General features: G+C 38.8%; 1 protein-coding gene across 1 annotated transcript in view; it reads right to left on the bottom strand.

Moving 5' to 3' along the window:
* CEP78 (centrosomal protein 78) overlaps positions 1-18,741 on the bottom strand; it is a 68,941-nt gene extending 50,200 nt beyond the window's left edge. Inside the window, exons 1-11 of the mRNA XM_065879900.1 lie at positions 18,489-18,741; positions 15,238-15,410; positions 15,074-15,146; positions 13,923-14,026; positions 11,516-11,690; positions 9,416-9,529; positions 7,610-7,674; positions 7,212-7,323; positions 3,466-3,601; positions 2,238-2,283; positions 686-814 (exon numbers count right to left, since the gene is read on the bottom strand). Of these exons, the coding sequence (XP_065735972.1) occupies positions 686-814; positions 2,238-2,283; positions 3,466-3,601; positions 7,212-7,323; positions 7,610-7,674; positions 9,416-9,529; positions 11,516-11,690; positions 13,923-14,026; positions 15,074-15,146; positions 15,238-15,410; positions 18,489-18,741 (1,380 nt within the window). The remainder of the gene's footprint in view (positions 1-685; positions 815-2,237; positions 2,284-3,465; positions 3,602-7,211; positions 7,324-7,609; positions 7,675-9,415; positions 9,530-11,515; positions 11,691-13,922; positions 14,027-15,073; positions 15,147-15,237; positions 15,411-18,488) is intronic.
* Positions 18,742-25,798: the final 7,057 nt, after the last annotated feature.

The raw sequence follows: 25,798 nt of genomic DNA, 5'->3' as shown, positions 1-25,798 counted from the left end.
ATAATTTTTTAAAATTAAACATGGACTTTGTAGCACAAAGACAAGGTCCCCCTAAATGGTGTTCCCTTATTTACTAGAAATTTTCAGCTCTGCATTAAAGTTGAAATAAAATAAATGTATTATTTTTGAGGTTCAAAAATTTGTTATGAAAATCAATTTTTCTTTTCTGTCCATACAAACAAAAGTATGGAATGACATTAGATATCAGGTTTATTAGGTAATATAGCTTCTTGATATTTTTTATTTTAGGAAAGGAGAATATCAACATTAAAACTTTTTTCAACTTTACTTTTATTTCAAATGAGGTCGTATTTTCCTCTTATAAAAAGAGAGTTGAACTAGAACTGCCAATTTTCTCATCTGTAAAACAAGAGCACTGAATCAGCTGACTATTTTCATTCAGAACTCAATTTCCTTATCGTATGATCACTAAGGTTCTCCCTAAATCTAATATCCTAAGGTTCTAAGGAAAGAAAAATATATTACTAACGACATGTTTTGATTTTTATTTCTTACAGTTCAAATGTCCACCATTCACCTTGGTCTAAGCTTAAGGAACCATTCAAGGGGATACAATGCAGATGGGAGGGGAAAAGAGAACCCTCACACAAGCTATGCAGTGTTGCAATCAGGTTTCCACTTGAAAAATAATCTTCTCTATAGCTTTAAAGTGATAACTTTGTACCTGCAATGCTTCTTGTTTAAAACTGATTTTCTCTGGCTCTTCCTGAACACTTTCTGAGGAATCATCGACCTCTTCGATTTCTGAGGAGGAAGGACTCTCTACTGTCACAGTCACAGGAAATTCTGACTGCTTGAAGAAAGAAGACAAGATTGTATAAAAGATAACACAAGCAGATACCAAATATCCAAATATTAGAGGACATTTAACAAAAGTGACCTGAGGTATCATTATTTATAAATGTCTCTCACTGCTCCTTAGTCTAAAACAGGCAATGACTAAGTAAAATTACAGGAACTTATTTTTGCTATGTTACTGTACAGACCTCTGTTGTACATGGTTAGGATTAGTAATGGGAATTGCCCATATTATTTTATTAAGTTTCTTTCGCAGAAGCCAAGTGAAGAGCCAAGGTAAACATTTTTTCTCAGATCAACTTTATACTGCAAATGAAAAATTTATTCTTCACCATCAGACAAAAACAGTCTGGAAGAAAATGTAGTTTTTCGGAGGAGAATTCATCAGTAAGGGGACTGATAAAGAATCAGAAGAATAATCAGAAAGTCAATATATCTAAGCTGTGAATAATAAACATTAGAATTTTAAAAAATAAATCACATACACAACTAAAACTGACCCATCAAAAATTTCATCTTCTCATCACCCTTAAGCCAAAACTAGTGTAATAGTAATACAATTCTCCTGTCAAGCTTCACTGCCACTGCAATGTTGTTCAATATGACATTTCCAAACATTTAAAAACTGACCTGGTCACAACCCCATAAAAGTCTACAGATCATAAAGAAGTGTGCTAGGATTATATAACTATGCAGAAGACAAGTCGCTAGGACATCATTCTGACAAGCAGCAAACCCTGCAGCACAGGAAAATCCCAACAGGAGAACGAGGCGCACACCCCTCCCTCTGGGCATGCAAGGGCAGGACTGACACCCAAGGTGCTCTTCTCTCAGTCTCAGCAGTGTTGTCTTTCACAGAGCAACTATGCAGTCTCCCAAGACCACTGGGAAGGAGATTCTGATACTGACAGTATTAGCTTGTCATGAGGCCAGAAGAGAGGGAATGTGTGTGGCCTTGGTGAGAGAGCAGAGGTTTGGTATATGTTGCTTTATATTGGCTTTAAGATCAGGAATTTGTACATATAGCCCGCAAACAAACAACATTTCTTGAAAACATATGAACATTATTGAGTATGACAGCTCCATGTGAGGGGTCAGAAACGGCAGTCAAGTTCGTTTCACTGGGTAACAGCTGATTTGCGGACTGGAGAACAGGCTTCCTTGTTTACAGACATAACCACAAGGCTGCCAGTTGTGTGCCAAATCCACACAACTACACAGTTGCATTGGGAGAGCGACCAGACAAGTTTTAAACTACACAGTTGCATTGGGAGAGCGACCAGACAAGTTTTAAATCGATTTATTTCAGAGAGGGAAATGCTTCTTGTAAGGCTCTGTCAGTTTAAAAAGCAAAAAGAATGACCATCCACCTTTCCCAATTCAACCCCCTCTATATTATAAATATGATAGCTACATACCTGCAACTGACTAGATACATCACGAGCTCTGATGAATGGAAAACCCCTAAAAATATATCAACAAAATGAAGTTATATCTTGATGTAAATACATCACCAGTTAAACCCAGTTAATACAACTATTTAGTATTATGTACAGTATCCATACAGAATTGTGTATGAAAATAAGCTCAAAAGAAGGACCTGGAGGGCTCTGCTACGGAGAAAACTGAACAGAATTCAGCCGACTGGCTTGGTAATAACTCTCTGAACTGCTGAGAGGCCCCTTCAGTTCCTATGTTCAGGATGGTTGAGATTTCAGGCTCACTTCTTTAACTGGTGATATTAATCATTCTCTAATTTACCACTCCATGTGACAAGGATGGACCTGAGATGAAGTGTCTCAGAAAGAAGACAGGAAACCACAGGGTTGTTAAACTCAAGTGCAAAGACTGGGGATTCAACACTACAGTTTATGCAACAGCAATTCACATTACCATTTGCAAAAAAGTAGTCGGTTGTCCAATGGGGATTATAAACATCCATTTAACATGAGCAACTGAACAGATATTTTACACAGTAACTACTTCAAGTACTATTTAAAATCAATTCTCTTTGTTTTCTTAAGCAATTGTTAACCTCCAATTTCGTGAATACTACCAGGTAAGTCACTTGAAGATCATCTAGAGCCATCTATTTCACTTAGCAAGCCTAAAGCGATAGTTCAACCATTTTATTTACAGTTCTATGACAAAAATTACTCTGAACAGCTATCCCCTGGATAAGTAATCAGCTAAAGCTAGTTTGACTCACTAAAGCTGATTTACTGAGTTAAGCCAGTTGGTTTAGAATAGATCTACTCCATATTTCTCATCCATTCTGCATTAAACTATTTCCCATGCCTAAAATGTCTTTTTTCCCATTCGTACATATCCAAATTCCTACTTCTGTGCTGTAGGGCTTGGCTCAACTACACCTGCCTTTAGTGAAACTTTTCTCACCTGCACAATTGGAGATAATTTTAGTCTCCTCAGGACGCCCACGGGTTACCTCTGTTGTGACACTTGAGAAACAAGCTGAAACTCCCAATTATTTTTTGTTTTTCTTCCTTAGAGGGCTCATTAGGCCGAAGTCATGTGTGAGTTATCTTTTTTGCTCTATAGAAAGCACCAGAGACCGCCCACATAATAGAAGTTCCAAAACAAAGAATTCTGAATGACTGAAAAAGACAGGGAATGCAAGCACGTTACCTGTTCCTTTTTGCACGTTCTGCAGTACGCCACGGCAGGAAACCAGACACACCAGGTGGTAGAGGTTCAGGAGCATAACATTCTTTACCAGCAGAGTGTTTCCTTCCATTACTTACAGGTTTCTTTGTGGCCAAGCCTATGTTTGACAAAGCATGATAAGAAGGAATCAAGATGCACCAAAGGTCTACAGAGCAACTGTCACACGTGTACACTTTGAAAGGAATCAAACAGGCACTTGACAATGGTGCCAAGGCCATTAAAAAGAGGATTGTTTTGTAAAAAGGTTTTACATAAGCCAGCATTTTTAAAAAATATAAGTTCTCTACAGTAACAAGTTATTTTAACTAAAACAAAAGTACTGAGATGTGCAGAAATGCAAAAATAAATTTTTCAAAAATCCCAAAGAATGATACATTTTATGTATCATGCAGAGACACTCAAGTTTATTGACTCTTAGAACACGTTTGGCATTTCTGAATCTCCAGGATAGAGAAACACACCCATGACTTCTGCCAAACAGAATCTTTAGAATTAGACCAAAATTTCAATTCAAGATGAATTTTTCTATGTAAAAACAATACAAGTTATAAGACTACAAGTGGTAGGTGAGTCAACGTTACCCTCCTATAAGCCTGTCAACATTCACTGCTCATTTGATTTCATATAGAAAACACACAAAAAAACAAATGAAACCCACTGGATAAAAGAGTGAAATGTGGAGACATCCTATATTTCAGTAGTAGAGAGTCAAGTATCTTTATATGAAATATTTGGTAGCAAAAACTAGACCTACGTGTTAATATTTTATTTAGAACAAGCCACATATTAAAATTCACATTTAAATATTTAATTTGTATTTACTGAAAACAAACATCATAGGTTAAAATGGTTATATTTATCCTTCAAATCTACTATATTTTATGTTATTTTATTTATTTATTTTAATAGATCTTTATTGGAGTATAATTGCTTCACAATTCTGTGTTAGTTTCTGTTGCACAACAAAGTAAATCAGCCATATGCATACACATGTCCCCATATCCCCTCCCTCTTGAGCCTCCCTCCCACCCTCCCTATCCCACCCCTCTAGGTCATTGCAAAGCACCAAGCTGATCTCCCTGTGCTATGCTGCTGCTTTCTACTATATTTTAGCAGCATTAGGATGGAGTGCAAAACAGAGTGCATGTGGTAATACAGGACAAATATTTCATAGAGTGTAGCTTATTGATAATCACCACATGATCCTGTGTGACTTACATGTCTCTTAAAAATATACAGGAGCTCAGTTCATTTTGTGCTATTCTATTTTGTTTAACTTAATTACCCTCAAAAAAAAATGTTTATATGCATGTGGTTTGTATGTGTATACCCTTCCTTTACTTTCAGAAACGAATGAAAATATATTTGTAATAAAATTTTTTAAAATTACACTTTTCTTGTTAGGAGCTAAAAAAAATTTCTAATAAAAGTTCCCATCTTTTTTTAGGCATACATAATTACAATATAAATGTGACACAATTCACACCATTATTTCACCCCTATACTCACCTACCTGGATCTAACTATATACCCAGTCATTGATTTGGCTTACCTCTATGTCTCCAAATAACTGAGGCAAATACAAAAAAAAGCCCAAGAAATAAAATTACTCTTAAAATAGCTCAATGAGCTTGTATACTTCAGTTACATTTCCACTTTGTTTAATCATGCTAAATAAAAAAAAAATTTAATTGTTTTATTCTCATTCCATGATGCCCTATTATATACCACCAGGTACTAATATTATAAAATTCCTAATATGTTTTACATATACATGTTTTATTTATATATATATTTATTTCTAATATTATAGCAAAAGTCAACTTAGCTGTTTTAAGAATGCTTTACATATGATATAAATTTTTAATAATAATATGTAATTAGTGTGATATCACAAATCTTCTTTGTATGTACTATTTGATTAAAATATCACTGTCTTGAAATAACTGGCAGACAAGTCATAAGCTTTTTTTTTCATTTAATAAACACTCTTAACAACTTCTATTTAATACACTATTGTCCGAGCAAGTTGATTAATGGAGAATCAAAAACATACATCTTTAAGTAGAAAAAAAAAAAGGCTGTATTTATGAAGATGTTTACAATAGTTTATTTTCGGTTATTTCTCACCAATTTAAAAAATTGACCAACTCAATGAAAACTTGTGAATACAATGTTAAAAAGTATAACTATGAATCATAAAATTTAAATTTAATATGAAAAGATAAGAATGGCAAATTATATTTAAGAATGGCAAATATATATTATATATTTAAGCAAATAAATATATATATTATATATATAAGCAAATTATATTATATTATATTTAATGGCAAATATATTAAATTATATTCCACATAATTCCATAATGTGGAATTATGTTTATAGACAACAGGAAGAGAAAACAAAAATGTAAATATTGCTTGATAGGATAATGAGACTAGAGGTAGTCTTTTAAATTTTTCATTCTTATGCTAATACAATACCTTTATAAAACCTAAAAATCTTCAAACAACATGTTTTTTAAAAATTGTGGTAAAATACACAAAACAGAAAATTTATCATTTTAACCATTTTAAAGTGGACAGTTCAGTGATATTAAGTCAACAAATTTTTAAAACTTTCAGATGGCACCTAAATAAAAGATGTGTTGTCCATTGGTGATTTTTAATGTATCTGGTGTATAACTAAAGTCACCACAAAACTTTTTTTGGGAAATTGGCAGATCATAAACATAAAAAATTTATTTTGCTTTATATTAAACCTTACTGTTTTACTGTTTCAAAATTCAAATTTACTCACAAGAAAGAGTCAGTTTCATATTAGATTTGGTTTCACAAATGCTGCTCCTGCTATTCATTCTTATCAACAACAAAAAAAGACTATTTGTGACTAAAGATAATATGTTCCAGAAAATAAAAAGTTAAGGTCTCTTAGAAATACAAATGTTATCAGTAGAAGTGAATTACACCACATTTATATATTCAGGAGAAATGTGAAACTTATTCCATTGATTGTTAAAGGGTTTTAAAAGCTTTTTATTACATTTGGTAACAAAATTATAGGCTTAGTTGTAAAATCTATCATTTTAGATTTTATGGGTTAACTATCATTTGGAAAATTAAATACACATTACAGTAAACATTTAGAAAATGTTTTTCTAAAATGTTCCATCTAGGTCAATAAACTTGTCTGTAGAAGTCTTTTATAAGGATAATACATATTTCAAGTTTTTGTTATCATTGAGAGAAACAAGATATTACCTGAATCAAAAATTTAGGTAAGAATTTCTAAGAAAGAAGAAGGGAACAATGGGAAGGTTGGAACTGGGAAGAAATTTTGTTTCTTATAGCGCAAAAGGTAATTCTGCATTAAAAAAAAAAAAATCATCCCTCAAAAGCACCACTACTAAAATTATCATCAAAGTGCACCCCAAATTTCAATTGCAAAGTATTAGAAGTAATCATCAACCAGGAAATATTTTCAAAATAATGAACTTTTTATGAAATCCAAACAATAATGTTGGTTAATATTAATATCTCTTTAAATTCATTTATTATATCTACATTCTATAAATTCTCATAAGTATCAAAATAATTATAGTCCTCCTAATATGCATGTGATTAATATTGGCTGTTTTAATTTTAGCACACTGGAAAACATAAGGGGTATAAATTCTAGTAACATTAAAAACAAGAAAAAGTTACCAATTCTAATAGTAGCTTTTCCTTTTCGACCACTTCCCAAAATTATAGTTCTCTTTTTCTGTCTAGCAGCTTTGGATGGTTCCTTCACAGATGGAGAAGTTATCCACTGGTACTGAGAAATAATAAATATGCCATTTAAGTTCCAGGTAATTTATGAGGGTTTGATCTTAACCGGAAATTAAGGTATTTTAAGTTAATAAAAGGTTTTCAATCTGCATTTCTCAGAACCTAAGTTAAAGAATCACACAACATTTTCAAAGACAGAAAAGCCATTTGATTTGACTAAAAACTTAGTTTTAAGATGGCAGAAAGTACCCTGATAATTTTCTTTTAAGGAAGAAAGAAAAACAAACCATTAAAGAGAAATTATTCCAAGAGAACTAAAACACATTATATACCTCTGACTTGGCACTCCTTCCATTCTGGAGAACTTTTTTGATAACTGATTTCATCACAGAATGATCTAAAGTAAAATAAATTGAAATTAGAATAATTATTTCCCAATGAGTAGCTATTTCCATTTAAAACCAAAAGCCAACTAATTATTGCTCTTCCCATAAATTTAAATATGAAATCTACATTACGTAATTATACACTTATTTCCCCCTTTGTGTATTCTAGTTTCTTCCTCAGAAACCTAAGATGCCACCTTGCAGACTGCCCCCTTTGGCAGCAGCAAAGGTCAACTTTAAACATTTTGCATCTAAAGCGGCTTTGGATACCTTTGGATAGAAAGTACAGTCTGAGCACCGTCCAGACACTTAGATACCTAAAGGGCATCTAAGATATCAAACCAAAGTCCTGATATTCCCTCAAAAGCCGCTCCTCCCATCAGCTCCCTTCTTCTATGTGATACCACCCAGTTGCACACATAATCATCAACGACTTGTCTCCTTGTTACTATTCCCTTCATACCCCACATCTAATCTATCGGCAAGCCTTGTTAGCTACACCCTCAAAACACAACCTGAATTCAACCACTTTTCACTTGCTCCAAACTTCCAGCCTAAGCTAAGCCATAAACATCTCTTATTTGGACCACTGTGATAGTCTCCTAACTGGTCTCCCTGTTTCTCTTCTTTATCCCCCCAAGTCTATTCTCTATACCAGGTCATCTTATTGAGATACTATTTGGATCATGCCTTTTTCCAGTTCAAAACCGTCTACTCATTTAGAATAATCCACATCTTTACTCTGGCCTTCAAGACTTTACAAGAGCAGACCCCTGGCTAGCTCCTTGACCTCATGTCATACCACACTCTTCTTCACTCAGTACTCTGGCCATGTCGGCCTCCTTGCTTTTCCTTAAATACTCCACCCACCTACATGCCTGCATACGCATTGTCTCCTTGTCCTGGAATGTGCTTACCGCATATCTTCCATGGCTTGCTCCTCTCTTCATTCAGGTAGGTCTCCGTTCAAATACCACTTCTCCAGTGAAGCTGTCCCCTAACAAACCTATCCAATGGAGTCCTACCTGCCCCCCGCCACTCTCCTTACATTAAGATATTTCTGCACTTCCCTCTATCTAAAATTATATTACTTATCTGTTTACTCATTTCTATCTGAACTCCTTCACTAGAATGTAAGCGCCATGAGGGCAAGGCTTTTTGTCTGTCTGATTCACTGCTTTTTCCCTAGTGCCTAAACCCATACCTGGCACACAGAAGGTATTAAAAATATTGTTAAACTGACAAATGAATAAAGTACTCCTTGCAAGAATTCAGAGGTTGCACAAGAAGGAAATAATGCTCTTGGTGGAAGCAGGCTTAGTATCTAGGTTCACCTCTATTCAGAGTAGAGATAAGAAAAATTTACAAGTATAACTCACTTTAACTGGTAAATTATCTGCTAAAAATGTACAGGAAGTGCAACATTAGAAAAGTACAGTTGACGCTTGAACAACATGGGTTTGAACCTCGCGGGTCCACTGACACACAGATATTTTTCAATAAATATGTACTATCGTCCTACACGATCCAAGGCTGGTTGAATCCACAGATGTGCAACCACTGACTATAAACTTATACCCAGATTTTCAACTGCTTGGGGGGCGGCATCCCTGACCCCCACGTCGTTCAAGGACCAACTGTATACGATCAGGAAAGTTAAACACATGAAGTTTTAAAAACTGTCAATACGTGAAAAAATTCTTTTTGTTTTGCTATGTGTTAATCAATTAAAAAAAAAAAGTGACCACATACCGACAAGTGGGTTTTTTCTTATATCCAAAACGACCAGAGTTCTGTTGGTTTCAAGGGCCTTTAGTAAAGCCTTTGCTCCTTCACTGGTGAGGCCACACTGCTGCAGGTCAAGTGCTTTAGATGAAAGACAAAAGGTCACTTGCTAACTCTATACAGATTTGACATATAGACAACTCTCATTTTCTCACGTGTGGAAGAGTCCTGCACAAGACCAGTCATGGCAGGTTTGTAATTTTGGGTATGGAAAAAAACAGAAACGTATACACACACACATAATGCATGATCCAATTTAAAAACCTCTTCTTGGATGTGCAATGATAACACTGCCTTTAGTGCCAATAAATCATCCAACATATTTTACAATTAAAGAACTGAAGAATAACTGTATATAACCTATGAGCAAAAAACATCACAAAATGAATCTCAGTTCATAATTAGCAAGGGCGGCAGTGGCATGTAAACCTCACAAGCAAAAACTGGTGGAGCTCAGAAATGCACCGCATTCTTTTGATCATGATCTTGAGCTCCAAATCACACTTGAAACTAGTTAAAAGGGGAAAACAAAATAGAAGAAATGTAACAACTTTTCCATTGTTCTGTTAGTTTTAGAACAAAAAGACAAGTCTAAGAGGATACAAATAATAACAAATTCAAAGAATGTGTGAATAGAGAATACATACTAAAAACCTATCTTGAAAGTATCATGGTCAAGAACTCTCTCAGTAAAAGGTCAGACAAAAACCAGAACAAATGATCATGAATTCTAGTAGTTCTGGGGCTGAACAACCTACTCATTTAAACCAAAGGGATCATCACAAAAGCACAGGTATTAAAAAATATTACATGAAAGGAAACTATCATGAGTCTTTTTTTTAAGTGCTGTGTGTACCAGTGTCTTTCAACACCCCACGACACACAGAAATAGCAAGTCAGACATATGGATCTGACAGGATATGATACAACCCTTACAAACTCTCACTACAGAAGAATGGACACACGGTGTAATTAACCAACTAGCCAAATTAATACAAACAGCCAGTAAACCTCTCTAGTAAATCAAATGAATACAAAATAAAATGTGGTTATTCTCCTATCAGAGTAAGCCAAGATTCTGTAAGAAAAGCCTTTAAAATGTCTATACCCTTTTGATCCAACAACTCTCTTTCTAAGAATTTAACCAAAATAAATAGAGATATAGGTAAGGATATATATCAGAGTACTATTTGTAACTGAAAAACTGGACATAGCTTATATACAAGAATGGATAAGCTATGTGTACTGTGGCATATTCATATAATGAAACACTGAACAGTCACAAAAAATGATGTAGTAAATGCAAATTTACTGACTTGCTAAAATGCTCATACTAAATTAACTGAAAAAAGTTATAAAATTTGGAGTAATCCTACTTGCATAAAAAAGGGAGAGGTACTCATTTTTGTAGTTTTACAGTTTTTTAAAAGTGCTACAAGCCAGTGTTTGTGAGAGGGAGGCTTCACATCCACTGTTGGGGTGGACTACAAATTGGCATAGCATTTCTGGATGGTAAGCTGGCAATGTGTATCAAAAGTCTTAAAAATATGTCACACTTAGTCATTCCACTTCTAGTAACTTATTCTACAGAAGTAATCCCGATGGACACAGAGATGTACATACAACGTATTCACATTGTTTCTGACAGGGAAAAGCAAACTAAATCTAATTGCAAAGAATTGATTAAACTATGGGACATCAATACGATGGAATACTACATGATACATCACTAAGTGAAAAAAGCAGGAATATGAAATAGCAAGTATACTACAATTCTATTTTTGTAATCCCTAAGTGTACAAATATATTTATAGAAAAAAAAAGACTGAAAGTATATACACCAAAATGAACAGTGATTATGTCTGGGTATTCAGATTATAGGTAATTGTTCTCTTGTTACTCTGTATTTTCTATAAAGGATATATGCAACTCTTAGACAAAGCTTAAAAGCAAAATAAAAGCTGTCAGAGAGATGAGGCTTTAAAAAAAATCCTATCACAACGTATCATGCCAAAAGCTAAGCACATATAATATTAAAAACTCAATATTTTCAATTTTAGAATTTACCTCTAAGCCATAAATCCTCACTAAGAGATTCTGCAAAAGCACTTGCACCCAGGTCACCAATAAGCGTGTTGCAGTTCAGAGTGATGCGCCTCAAACCAGCCATACAGTCAAGATCAGGTCTCCTGTAACGAAGACTCTCAGCCCAGGTTTCTTCATGCCTTCTGATAGTCTGATACTTCAAAGATTTAATGGGATGAAATTAAGATGCTTGAATAAGGAAACACGGTGTGCCTACTGAGTATGGCTTATTATGTCAGAGATTTACACACACACACATCAAGCATATATGCCAGGAGAATCAACCTGAGAAATTAAACAGTCAGTTCTGCTTTACGAGTCCAGTGACCCAGATTCTAGTCGGTCAGTGATTAGATTCCAGCCACTAGATGACCTGTTCTTGAACACTTATGTAAAGTTGGACAACTCAATTACAGTCTATGAATTATTTTCCTTATCTTCTAAGTCAGGAAATTGGTTCTAAATTCTATCATTGCTGAGGTTCTAAATTTCATCATTCTGTCCTACGGTCTCCAAACATCTGACTGAGCAACCCATAAGAAAACTTTTTAATATGCATCTTATTTATTAACAAATAATATACATGAAGTTCTATACATATAATTTATGTACATTATAAACTACACAGATATTTTTAAGTGATACAAAGGTAAACAGGTTCTAATATTTTCTTTTCCTAACTCCTAAGGCATTATTTTATTTATTTTTTTAAAAATATTTATTTATTTATTTGGCTGTGCCAGGTCTTTAGTTGCGGTATGCCAGATCTTTTAGTTGTGTAATGTGGGCTCTTAGTTACAGCATGCATGTGGGATCTAGTTCCTTGAGCAGGGATCGAAACCACGCCTCCTGCATTGGGAGCACAGAGTGTTAACTGCTGGACCGCCAGGAAAGTCCCAGGCATTATTTTAAAAACTATATTTACAAAAATGGATCTCACATGCTCCCTAGGGTATGCACACAAACTTCAGAGGCCTGGACTATGCAGAGCCAGTTTGATGTGCCTTGGGAAAATAATGGTTTGACATTTAACCACAAGTATTGTCTTAAAGACATTCAATTCTTTATATTTATAAAATAAATTTTGGTAACAGGGAACACTGACTCTAAATGAAAAAAGTCTTATTACATTCTTGAAAAAATAAGACTCAAAGTGCCTTTGACACTCTAAAAGGAAAATCATTAGTGTCATTTTTTTTTTTTTTTTTTTTTTTTTTTTTTGCGGTACGCGGGCCTCTCACCGTTGTGACCTCTCCCGTCGCGGAGCACAGGCTCCGGACGCGCAGGCTCAGCAGCCATGGCTCACAGGCCCAGCCGCTCCGCGGCATGTGGGATCTTCCCGGACCGGGGCACGAACCCGTGTCCCCTGCATCGGCAGGCAGACTCTCAACCACTGCGCCACCAGGGAAGCCCCATTAGTGTCATTTTTCTATTAACAATAACTTATAAAAGCTACAAGCAGAAATAACAGCAATCACTTACACAGTGCTTAGTATGTGCCAGGCACTATTTATACAAATTAGTTCATTTAAACCTCATAATGAGGCATAGAGGTTAAGTGATTTGTCCATGGTCACTAGCTATGAAATGGGAGAAAGGGAATTTGAACCTAGGCCATTTGGCTTTGGCACCCAAGTTCTTGACTGCTTTCTATCCCAGGGGTCAATGGACTTGCCCTGTATGGGCTCAAAGAATTTTCCAATTTTTAAAATCTAAATTTAAAAATTTCCAGCTTTGTGGGCTATACAGTTTCTGTTGCAACTACTCAACCCCACTGGTGTAGGGTAAAAGTAGCCACAGCTACCATGTAAACAATGGGTGCGACTATGTTCCAAAAAACCTTTCTTTACAAAACCAGGCGACGGGCTGGATCTGGCCCACCAGCCATAGTTTACCTATCCCTGATCTGCACCAGCAAACTATTAAAAAGGCTTCATGTAAAATTATTAAATAACTTTAAGCCTAAATACAGTAATTATAACCACTGTAAAGTTGTTAAGGCATTATTTTAAAAACTGTATTTACAAATTGCTGATGTAATGATTTTTATTAGTTTGTAAACTACATCAGCTAATAAACACTGGATTCATTTAAGTCTTGAAGACTATAATGGCATAGTTTCTGCACAGCATCACAATCAATGTTTTCAGTAACTAAAAATACATGAAAGTATTATTATGTATTATATATTAAATGGCTGATTTCTAAAATTAAGTGGACTAACTTTACTAAATGGTAGAATCCCAAACTGAAAACTGGTCATATTCTTTCAACAAAACTACAGCTGCACTCACATGTATCAAAACACAATAATGAACTGCCATCTGTATCAATATATTAATGTGCTTCAATCACATATGTTTTCATGAAAGTTTAAACATAAAATCACCTTTAAGATCTTGGCCATGTGATCTGCTCCCTGCCATGTCAGATTACACCCGGTGAAGTTTACTGTCTTAAGAGTGATAGAGTTCTTTATACCTTGACAAATAACTAAAAGGGAAAAAAAAACCACACACACAATAAGATGAAAAGCCTATACATTTGTCAGTCTTGACTTATTTGCTTTTCTTGAGTCAATTGGACGTTTATAGCCACATTCTTGAAATCATTAACTACAATCTTCCCAAACAGGTAATTGACGAACCGATACATTCTAAAACTTGTCAGTAACAAAATGTTATTCTAGTTTACAGCAACAGTTTAATTCTATTTAGATACTAAAACTGGATACACTGGATACTGCAAACTTTATTCCCAACCACTAAAGTACTACATACCTTTTGAGACATAGGAAGAAAAAGAAAAACCTAAAAAGCATAAGACTTCGATTTTCATTTCCAATGATACATCCCAATCTTGATTATCAATCAACGATTTAAATGTCAAATATAAATCCAGTATTTTATTAGGTGCTATGCAATATACTAGAGCAATAAAAGATAGAGGACATCAAACCCTCTGTTCCCTCAAATTGAAAGGCAGGCTTCCTGACCCCTCCAGACCACTACTGGACACAGGGAACACACACAAATGTTTCAGGACCCCAACCAACAGTCACCTGCTTTGTGATTACTTCCATGATACACCCCCGCCAACACCACTGAGTTTGCTGCTCCTATGGGACGTTACATATATTTCCTATTTTAACACATACCACAGTGCATTATAATTATGATTGCAGATAGATGTTTTAACAATTTAAAGATAATGATGACTTCTTTGCTCTTTACATCTTGCTATTTCCCTTCCCATAATATTTCTTGAAGAGAAACCATAAAAATATAAACAAACACAAAAGACAGAAAATATACAAAATGTGTGGTTTGTGGCTTAACACAAACTTAAGTAAAATTAGTTCTGACAGTATCCAGCATGACAAACTTCCATGGTACAAATGAGAATGGACCAAGGTTTGAGCAGGTACAGGAGACAATCCAGGCATGAACAGCAAGAAAAGGTGGACAGGAAGTAACATGGTGTGTAGGAAATCATGAGACCAGTCTGATGGGAAGAGACTTAAACAAGACTGAAACTCACTTTCTAAACCTCCATCTCCAATTGGACAATTCGCAAGACACAGGTGCACCAAAGTGGCCGATTTATTCAATCCCTTTAATGGGGAGAAAAAGTTTAAAATTTTATTGGTTTAGTATGCCCCAAAAGCAGCTATCAAATGTTGGCAGGACACAATGAAGGCTTACCTTTGTTAACATAGTTAAGTCTCTCTCTCTCAGAACTAGCCCATTTAGCTCCAGGTTCCTTAGCGCACCTGACGCACTTACACAGCATTTAAGAGCTTTACACAACTGGAAGGTCACATCTTTATTTCTTATCGCAGGAACACGACTTCTGTAAACTTTATTTCTGTCAGAACCTAAAGCAAAATTATTGTAAGATGAGTGATTTAAACCATACATTTTATCATCATTAAAAAGCACCTAAAAAAAAAAAAGCATCTGCTCTGTGCTAAGGTTTAGAAACGACTCCTGCCCTTAAAGCCTTCATTAAGGAGGGACATGTGTAAACTCAAAATTTCAATCACATGAGATAAAGAAACATAACCTTTATGCACAGAGATTCCTTTGGAGGCAAAAAGTTATATCTAAGTGATGGCTTCATGATAACCCTGAAGTAGAATCTAGAAAGATGAGACTATGCAGAGTTGCAGTAGGAGGTGCATTAACTGCAGAGAGAGCACCTGTGCAAAGACACTCAAGCCTGACACCTGCTGGGCACTGTAAATACTGCAGGTGGGGATGACTAAAGGCCAGGGGTCCAAGTGTGAGAAGAGACAGAAATTAAAATAGAGATGTTGGCCGAAGCAGGCCTGGGAGAGAGCATGGCTTGCATCCCACAGGTGATGAGGCCTGGGGCTACCACTGGCTGAGTAAGGGTGCCTCCGCTAATTAGAAAAAGGCGCCCCGCTGCTGAAGGACCGATTAGATAAAGGGAGTGATCACAGAAAGCTCCCCTTTCTCAGGGCCAAATAGTCCCATGAGGCTTGGAAGAGCACAGTTCAGACTACACGCCTCTGTGCAGAGCACACGCTGGGCAGCTAGTATGCACTAAATCTGTGTGGGCAAGCCATTAGCAGCGTTGTTTTAAGTGTATCTTTTTATTGTAGAAGATCGCTCAACCCAGTAGGCAGATGAACTTAGAGGAACTGAGCCCAGGGGCCGCGAAATCACCTAGGAGCTTCTGCCATAGTCCTGGCAAAATGTAATATGGATGAAGAAGCAAATTTAGGAGGAGGCCAAAATCTACGAGCTAGACCCACTGGATGCAAGACATAAAGAAAGTTCAGTGAAGGAGCTCTGAAGAGAATGGGCTCGGCAATAAATTTTTCTTATATTCAATGTAAAATATTAGGCAAAATTAAGTACAGTGGCCTTTACGGTCCCTTCCAGCTATAATTTCTTTTGATTTCTAAGGTAGTACTCTGGTTAAGTAAAGTCCCTTCAGAGGTACAGAACAGTTCCTACACCTGAGTGGGATGCAAAGAATAATCTGACTTCTCTTCACCAGGGGATGAGTTGAACTGTCCTTGAAGAAGAGATAACAGATGGTGTGAACCCCAGATCCTAGAAAAGGGCCAGGCAAATGACAAGTATTCAGGTTTTTGAAAACAAATGAACAATCATTTCCTCTCCTAGATCTTCACACTCTTCCTCTGCTGGCTACTTTTTCTCAGCTTATAAACATCCTCAAATTTACCCACCTAAAAAACTCTCAGACCTATGACTCTTTGGATCTTCTTGTGGGTAACCTAAGTCTCTCCCATGCCTTCAAACACCTGTCCTCCCAAAAAGCCCAGATCTGTACCCTGGGCCCAGACCCGTCTACCAGGCCCCTCTAAAGCACTGAAGATGAAGTAAGATCCTCTCCCCATCCCCAATCCCTTCCTACTGTGCTCTGTATCTCACACAAAGATGCAGCTGTAAACTGTCACCCACACTTGCTGCCCTCCCTTTTCTAACTGGTCACCAGGCCCCACCCAATCTCTCTTGGATCTCCAAAATCCAGTCCCACCTTTTATAACTTAAGTGGGACCCTTAGATTACAATTCACCCTGCACCCAATCAACTGCCTTCCATACGGAGGTCCGAGTGAGCCTCTAAACTAGAAGTCCATCTCACTGTTCTTTAGTGTTTCCCTCAGCCTTCAGGATAAACATCCAAACTTCTGACAGGACAAACAAGGCCCCTTTCTGTTGGGCCCCACTAGGTTTCCAGTATCAACTCTCATTTCTTTCCCAAACCCTGAGTTCCACTCCTGTACCTTAGTTTTGCCATTTTTTCTTATATTTCTCAAACTTTGACACACACTTCTCCCTCCTACTACCCCAGGAGCTTCTACATATCCTTAGAAAGGATGGCACCTCCTCCAAGAATCCTACCCTGAACTTTCCCTTCCAAGATTCTGTGCTCTGCAAAGGGGAAAGGTGGGGGGGAGGGATAAATTAGGAATTTGGGATTAACATATACACACGACTATATATAAAATAGGTAATCAACAAGGACCTACTGCATAGCACAGGGAACTCTACTCCATATCCTATAACAACCTGTATGGGAAAAGAATCTGAAAAAGAATGGATATATGTATAAATGAATCACTTTGCTGTACACCTGAAACTAACACAATATTGTAAATCAACTGTCCTCCAATATAAAATAAAAATTAAAAAAAAAAAAAGATTCTGTGCTCTTTAGCACCAGCTTCCAGAGCACTGACTACTGTGCTTGTGTTTACCTGCCGCCCAGTAGAAGGGAAGATTTCCTACGGCAGAAGCATCGTCTCCAGCAGCCCTTGGTTCTGACAACTCATTCAAGTGCCAGGATACTTTACCCACATAACCTACTTCATTAATTCTAAGAACCCACAGAAAGAGTGGTTTTTAATGTCATTTTACAAGTGTGGGGAATGTAGTTCAAAAGTAACCTGCCCAGGCCACAGAGAGCATAAGCCCTAGAACTCAAACCCTAAGCTACCTTCACACCTGTGCTCTTCCCACTATATGATACGACTATTTAAAAAAAAATTTTTTTTTTCCTGAGCCCTGTTTTAATGGAAAGGAAATGAAGCTGGGATATATCAATTTCCTAATCGCTTTGGTCTGTACGGGACAAAGTCATTCAACAGACCAAGTAACATCTGTGGAACAATTAACGATGCTCCAAACTGTGCTACATTGTAGAGTCTACAAGCATTAACAAAGTGCCTCCTTGTAACCGCCACAGAGAGTGGGTCCTGTTAAGCCCATACTACAGATGAGAACACTGAGACCTAGAAGCCTTAAGGCACTCCGCAGGAGTCCTAGGCCGCACGCCCCGTCTAGTGCACGCACACTCGGGCACTGGGCACCGGTTCTAGTGCCCACCCTCCACCTTGCACCATCAAACCCCGCTTCGCAGCGCCGACACCAGAGCCCCTGGAAGCGGGAACTACAAACCTGTCTCGCCAAGCCATGGCTGGAAGAAGCTCTTGATACAGATCAGGGGCAGATCTTTATTAATCTTGAGGGTGCTCAGAAGCGGCGCCCAGTCCAGCCCGCGGAGGCGGTCGGCGTTGAAGTCCAGCACGCCCTCCCGCAGAGAAGCGCGCACGGCGGGCAGAGGCACCGAGTCCTGCAGCGCGCACAGGTACTCATAGTGCGAGACGAAGTCGGCCGCGCTGTCGCGGCGCAGCTTCACCGAGTGGATCATGGCCCCAGCGCGGCCTCGGGGGACGCTGCCTGCGGGCACGATGCCCACACCCGCCTGGGGACCCCGGCTCGCCTCCCGGTCCCTCCGGCGCCCACCGCCCGGCGGCTGCGGCCACGCAGCGTGCGCAGGACCTGCGTACCAGCCAGAAGACGGAGGGCTACGGGCCCCAGCTAGGCCGGCCCCTCGATGCCGCGCTCCCACGCCGCTTCCCGCGCCGCAGAGCAGGCAGTTGGCGCCAGCCTCATCGCCCTCCGCGCCGCGGGGCTGCGGTTCAAGCCGGTTGGCGGCGCCGTGGGGGCGGGGCTAGAAGACGTCAGTGAGCTCGTCGTGCGTCAGCACGCAGCCCCGCCTCCCATGGGGACCCGGCCTGAGGAGCAGGGGAGGGAGCTTCGAGACTAGGGCAGCGCGAAAAGTAGGTGGTTTGGAGAATTGGGGGTTTCCAGAAGGCGTTTACTGACTGATCCAAATAAAAGTGAGATATGGTTGTATCAATGCATTTTATTTATTTTTTATTCTTATTTTTTTTTGCGGTACGCGGGCCTCTCACTGTTGTGGCCTCTCCCGTTGCGGAGCACAGGCTCCGGACGCGCAGGCTCAGTGGCCATGGCTCACGGGCCCAGCTGCTCCGCGGCATGCGGGATCTTCCCGGACCGGGGCACGAACCCGTGCCCCCTGCATTGGCAGGCGGACTCTCAAACACTGCGCCACCAGGGATGCCCTCAATGCATTTTAAAAGTAGTTAAACTCCCGATAAGTGTCTGTGTTCGCCCCGCCCAAGAGAAAGCGTGCACTCCGTGAGGGACACATGAAAAGCTGAGTGCCTGTGGTCCCTTACCTCGTGCACGGGTGTGTAAATTTCTGCGGAGAGCTCTTAATTTCTGTAATTTCTTTTGACTTGACAAGGTGGTTGGCAAATGGTCACGTGTTCCATGCATTCAGGACATGATCGTGGTTACTAATAATCACTTTGTTTTGTACTGATAATGATGGCTAACTCTGGTAACTAGTACTTTCTGTCTCCTAGGCATTATTTTAAGCACTGTTTCAGTATGAAATCATTCAGTTTTCCTAACAACTCCACAGAGAATTTACTACTGAATATCCACTTTACAAAGGAGAAACTGAGGCGTAGGAAGTGAAATAACTAAGTAAGAGGAAGAACTCAGACAATTGGTGTTAATAAATTAACCCTGCAAGGAGGCCGTTAGATTAGTGATGTGGCCGCCTGCATAAACCAACCAAAATCTAAGCCTGTAAATGCCTCAAGATTACGAAAACCGCTAAGGACAACCAGTCACAAACCACCAACTAGGCTTTACAGCCATAGCAAGTCAGTAATTTACTTGCTTTGCTTCTGCCCTTTTAAAATAAAAACCTCTGCAGCTCCTGTGGCTGGAGTGCTCCTCACCACTTTCAGTTTGGTGCTGCCTGAATTGAATCTATTTTTGCTCAAATAAACTCTTAAAATTTTAAATATGCCTCAGTTTGTCTTTTAACATTGGCCGTAGAAGTTGGATGCTCCAAACCTTATCCAGTGTCTAGAACAGCGGTCGTCCTCTGGTCAGGCCTTAGGCGTTACGTGTACAACGTTCCTCTTCTACCACCACCTTCTGGATGCCTCCACCCACTACCATCTCCTGCGCATCAAATCCCTTAGATGTGGTCAACAATGGCTTTCACATGCAGCGTGCTCACATTATAACATCGCAGACACTCCTCCGTCCTCCAGCCAGTGTGTGAAGTGAAACATTACCATTCCTGTTGAAGAGTCTGGTGTGACCACTTTCCCAAACACAGCCACTCCCCAGCTGACCCTGGGTAACCACTCTTCTGAACTTGGTCTCCAACACTGCCATGGATGTCTTTAGATTTATGCTATATTTTTAGGTATTCTTAAACAGCATATAGTATTCTACTGTGTTTTCTCTTGTTACTTGCTTTATTTAGTGTTATCTTTGCTAGGTTCATCCATGCTGACACATAAAGATCTGTCTAGTTCATGTACTTTCCTCGCTATGTAAGATTCCCATGTAGGGAAATAGAATAATTTATATGTGTATTTTCCTGTTGATGGACATTTAAATTGTTTCCAATTTTCAGTATGATTTCTTTTTTAAAAAAATTTTATACAATCTTTAAAGGTTGCTTTACATTACAGTTATTACAAAATATTGGCTATATTCTCTGTGTTGTACAATACATCCTTGAGCCTATCTTACACCCAGTAGTTTATATCTCTCACTTCCCCACCCCTGTATTGCCCCCTCCTCCCCCTCCACACTGGCAACCATTAGTGTGTTCTCTATACCTGTGAGTCTCCCTCTTTTTTGTTATATTCACTAGTTTGTTGTATTTTTTAGATTTCACATATAGGTGATATCATACAGTATTTGTTTTTGTTTGACTTATTTCACTTAGCATAATGCCCTCCAAGTCCATCTATGTTGCTACAAATGGCAAAATTTTGTTCTTTTTTATGGATGAGTAGTATGCCATTGGTTACATGTACCACATCTTCTTTATCCATTCATCTCTTGATGGACACTTAGGTTGCTTCCATATCTCGGCAATTGTAAATAATGCTGCTATGAACACTGGGGTACGTGTATGTTTTCAAATTAGTGTTTTTGTTTTTTTCGGATATATACCCAGGAGTGGAGTTGCAGGGTCATATGGTAGTTCTATTTTTATTTTTTTGAGAACCCTCCATACTGTTTTCCACAGTGGCTGCACCAATTTACATTCCTACCAACAGTGTACCAGGGTTCCCTTTTCTCTACATCCTTGCCAGCATTTGTTGTTTGTGCTCTTTTTGATGCTAGCCATTCTGACAGGAGTGAGGTGATACCCCAGTGTAGTTTTGATTTACATTTACCTGATGATTAACAATGTTGAGCACCTTTTCATGTGCCTGTTGGCCATCTGCATTTCCTCTTTGGAAAAATGTCGATTCAGTTCTTCTGCCCATTTTTTAATTGGGTTGTTAGTTTTTTTGATGTTGAGTTTTATGAGCTGTTTATATATGTTGGATATTAATCCCTTATTGGGCATATCCATTGCAAATATTTTCTCCCATTCAGTAGGTAGTCTTTTCATTTTGTTGATCACTTCCTTTGCTTGCAAAAGCTTTTAAGTTTAATTAGGTCCCATTTGTTTATTTTTGCTTTTATTTCCTTTACTTTAGGAAATGGATCCAAAAAAATATTGCTGTGTTTGTGTCAAAGAGTGTTCTGCCTATGTTATTTTCTAAGAGTTTTATAGTATCCAGTCTTACATTTAGCTCTTTAATCCATTTTGAGTTTCTTTTTGTATATGGTGTTAGAGAATGTTCTAATTTCATTCTTTTACATGTAGCTGTCCAGTTTTCCCAGCACCACTTATTGAAGAGACTGTCTTTTCTCCATTGCATAATCTTGCCCGCTTTGTCATAGATTGGCATAAGTGCATGGGTTTATTTCTGGGCTTTCTAACCTGTTCCATTGATCTATATTTCTGTTTTTGTGCCAGGACCATACTGTTTGGATAACTGTAGCTTTGTAGTATAGTCTGAAGTCACAGAGCGTGATTCCTCCAGCTCTGTTCTTTTTTCTCAAGATCGTTTTGGCTATTCAGGGTCTTTGGTGTTTCCATACAAATTAAAAATTTTTTTTGTTCTAGTTCTGTGAAAAAATGCCATTGGCATTTTTATAAGGATTGCATTGAATCTATAGATTGCCTTGGGTAGTATGGTCATTTTAACATTATTGATTCTTCCAATCCAAGAACATGGAATATCTTTCCATCTGTTTGTGTTATCTTCAATTTCTTTTATCAGTGTCTTATAGTTTTTGGAGTTCTGGTCTTTTGCCTCCTTAGGTAGGTTTATTCCTAGGTATTTTATTCTTTTTGATGCAATGGTAAGTGGGATTGTTTCCTTAATTTCTCTTTCTGATAGTTCATTGTTATTGTATAGAAATTCAGCAGATTTCTGAGTATTAATTTTGTATCCTGCAACAAATTCATTGATGAGCTCTAGTAGTTTGCTGGTGGCTCTTTGGGATTTTCTTTGTGTAGTATCATGTCATCTACAAATAGGGGCAGTTTTACTTCTTCCTTTCCTATTTAGATTCCTTTTATTTCTTTTTCTTCTCTGATTGCTGCAGCTGGGACTTCCAAAACTATGTTGAATGTAAGTGGTGAGAGTGGGAATCCTTGTCAGTATGATTTCTGTGTCGCTACATCCATTTTTTTTAGTCTCCAGCATCATTTAATGTAGTTGTCTCCTGTCTTCTTAAAGCTCCCTCTTCTGTGTTTTCCATCAAGCCACTTGATTTTTTTTATCCCTCTCTAATTCCTTCTTCACAGTCTCACTCTTGGGTGTCTCTTGCTTACCCAGTTTCAATGTAGGTGTTCTTTAGGTTCCCATCCTCAGTGTCCACCCCTTCGGACATTTCACAGTTTCTCTGGGTGATCTTATTTCCTGTTCAGGCTTAACTTTCCCCTCCAGGGTGATGTCTTTATTATTTTTTTTTTGCGGTACGCGGGCCTCTCACTGTTGTGGCCTCTCCCGTTGCAGAGCACAGGCTCCGGACGTGCAGGCTCAGCGGCCATGGCACATGGGCCTAGCCGCTTAGTGGCATGTGGGATCCTCCCAGACCGGGGCACGAATCCGTGTCCCCTTCCTGGAAAGCCGCATATTTCTCATTGTCCTCAGCATCAGATCTGTGTTCCTTAGCTTGGCATATAAGCTCCTTCACGATTTGACTACCTCTTTTGTCTTACTTCTGGCTACACTCCTTCCTGAATGTCTTCTCTAGACATGTGGACCAGCTTGTAGTTTCTGATGTTCTATCATTCCTTCCTGGGCCTTTACAGATGTTGCTTCTTTACTTAAGACCCTCCTCTTCTGCTTGCTCTTCAGAAAGCTGACACCCGCCTGTTTCCCAGCCTCAGGTTGGGGGCCAGCTTCCCTGGGAAGCTTTCTTTCCCTGACCCTCATCTCTCCTCCCCTGCTTGTTTAGTGCCTCACTACTGTGCTCCCTGACATCCCTGTATCATAATACTTAGTGTCTCCAATGATAAGCATCTTTTTAGATAGTTTTCCTTCCATAGACTATAAGCCCTTTGAAGGCAGGGAAAGTGTCTCATTCATCCTTGTATTCCCTATGCCTAGCACAGTGTTGGTACAGAGGAAGTGCTGATTAATGACTACTGGGACTTTCTCATCTATTCTCCATATAAGTCATTACTAGCACCTTGTGGCTACTGCCTACAGATGAACTTCAGGGAAGCTTCATCATATTAATTAATCATCTAACATATTAATTTAAAATGTGTTTTCCTCGAGCTTCCCTATTTTCTGTCTGGCAGTCAAGGCTTGCCTGATCATCTCTTCCCTCCTTAACATTTAGTTATGGCTTAATAGTGGCTTTGGTTTTCTTTTCAGCATCTGGTGTGTTCCAGCTTCCCTGAACATGGTGAGCAACAGCTGCCTCCCCATAGCACCTCTGGGATCCTCTGACAAGCCAGATCCATGCCTGGCCCAAGACAAGCTGCCTTGGCTTCCCTGCAGGTACCTGCCCTGGGAGGGACATGGCTACTGGGCAGTACAAGATGTGGACTCTCCTCCTTCAGGGCTCTGGTGAGAGTAAGTTTGACTAGAATACAGTTTATCATTTTACCTCTGATTCCCTGTAGTTGACTGCTGGTCCATCATGACAACATTATACCCAGACTGCCAAGCCATTTTACCTTCCCATGGAACCTCACTGCAGATGCATTCTGCTCATCTCTAACATTCATCTTCTCTGGACCTGCTTTCAGAGCAATGCGTTTGTTAGATCCAGTCACAGAGCTATGGCAACAACACAGGCTGTCTTATTTTAACTGACATGTGGTCCCCATTTCTTTTTTCTACTCCCTTACTTATGGCTGTTAACAATGACTCTTTCTCCACTCTTTTCATGTCCCACTAGACTCTGTTGTGTGTCCTTGTTCTCTCACCTGAAGAGGATACCTCTTATTTCACCAAGAAAGTAAGGTTTCAGACACAAACTTCATCATCTTCTTTCTGCTGACTCTGGCTGCCTTCCAATCCATGTTCCATGACACAGCCACCACCAACTCCTCTTCAAATCCTTCTGTGACTTTCCATTGCTCTTAGGATAAAGACAGACCTCCTCACAGTGGTCTAAAATGTAGATTCACAGGCTGGCTGCCAGTTGAGAACTGTTGCCATTCTGTAAGATAAGGCCCTTGCTTCAGAATGTAAATCATACCTCCACTAGATATATACTGTTTAGTTTAACAGGCAAGACTTTCTTGATGAAAGAAACAGTGTGTTGACTTGCATTCTAGAGCAAGCTTCTCATCTTGTTGTGCACTGGCACTCTGGGTGCACTAGTCCGCAGGGCAGGGCATCCCCTTGGCAGGATGGAGCATGATCTCTGCAGCCTCGTCTTGCACCTCCTTCCTTTCATTCTCAATCATCCAGCCCACAGTGGCCTCCTTTCAGGCCTGCATACTTACAACGGCACATTGCCCATTCTGCCCCTCTGCATGAAAAGTCCTTCTGTTTAGTTTGCAACTGATTGATGCCTCCTCATCCTTCTCATCTTTTCTCATGTGTCACTTTGTCAAGAAAGTACCCCCTACCTACTCAACTCATCACATCCCCCTACCGTAGCTCACATAACACCACGTACCTCTCGCTTATAGCCTTCATCACATTTCACATCCAGTTTTAGATAGGTGTTTACCATATGGTCCGAGAGGAAGAAATCATGTCTGTTTTGCTTACTCTTGCATCGCCAGTGACTAGCACAGTTACTGATAACCTTTGTTAAATGGATAAATGAATGTATCCAATCAATGACCAAGCCCTGACAGTTTTTCTTTATAGGGTCTCTCATACTCCTCCCTTCCATCTGTGTTGCCATTACTCCAGTTCTACCATTTATTATTTTATACCTGGATTGCGATGATTGCTTCGGAGAATAGCATGTCTTCCTATCTTCCTCCCTACAACCTCTATTACACCTCCTAAGGTTCTCGGATTATGCCATTGCCCTGTTCCAAA

This window comes from Phocoena phocoena, chromosome 6, assembly GCF_963924675.1.
Source record: "Phocoena phocoena chromosome 6, mPhoPho1.1, whole genome shotgun sequence".
Classification (NCBI taxonomy): Eukaryota; Metazoa; Chordata; class Mammalia; order Artiodactyla; family Phocoenidae; genus Phocoena; species Phocoena phocoena.
This window is presented reverse-complemented; position numbering and strand designations above follow the sequence as displayed.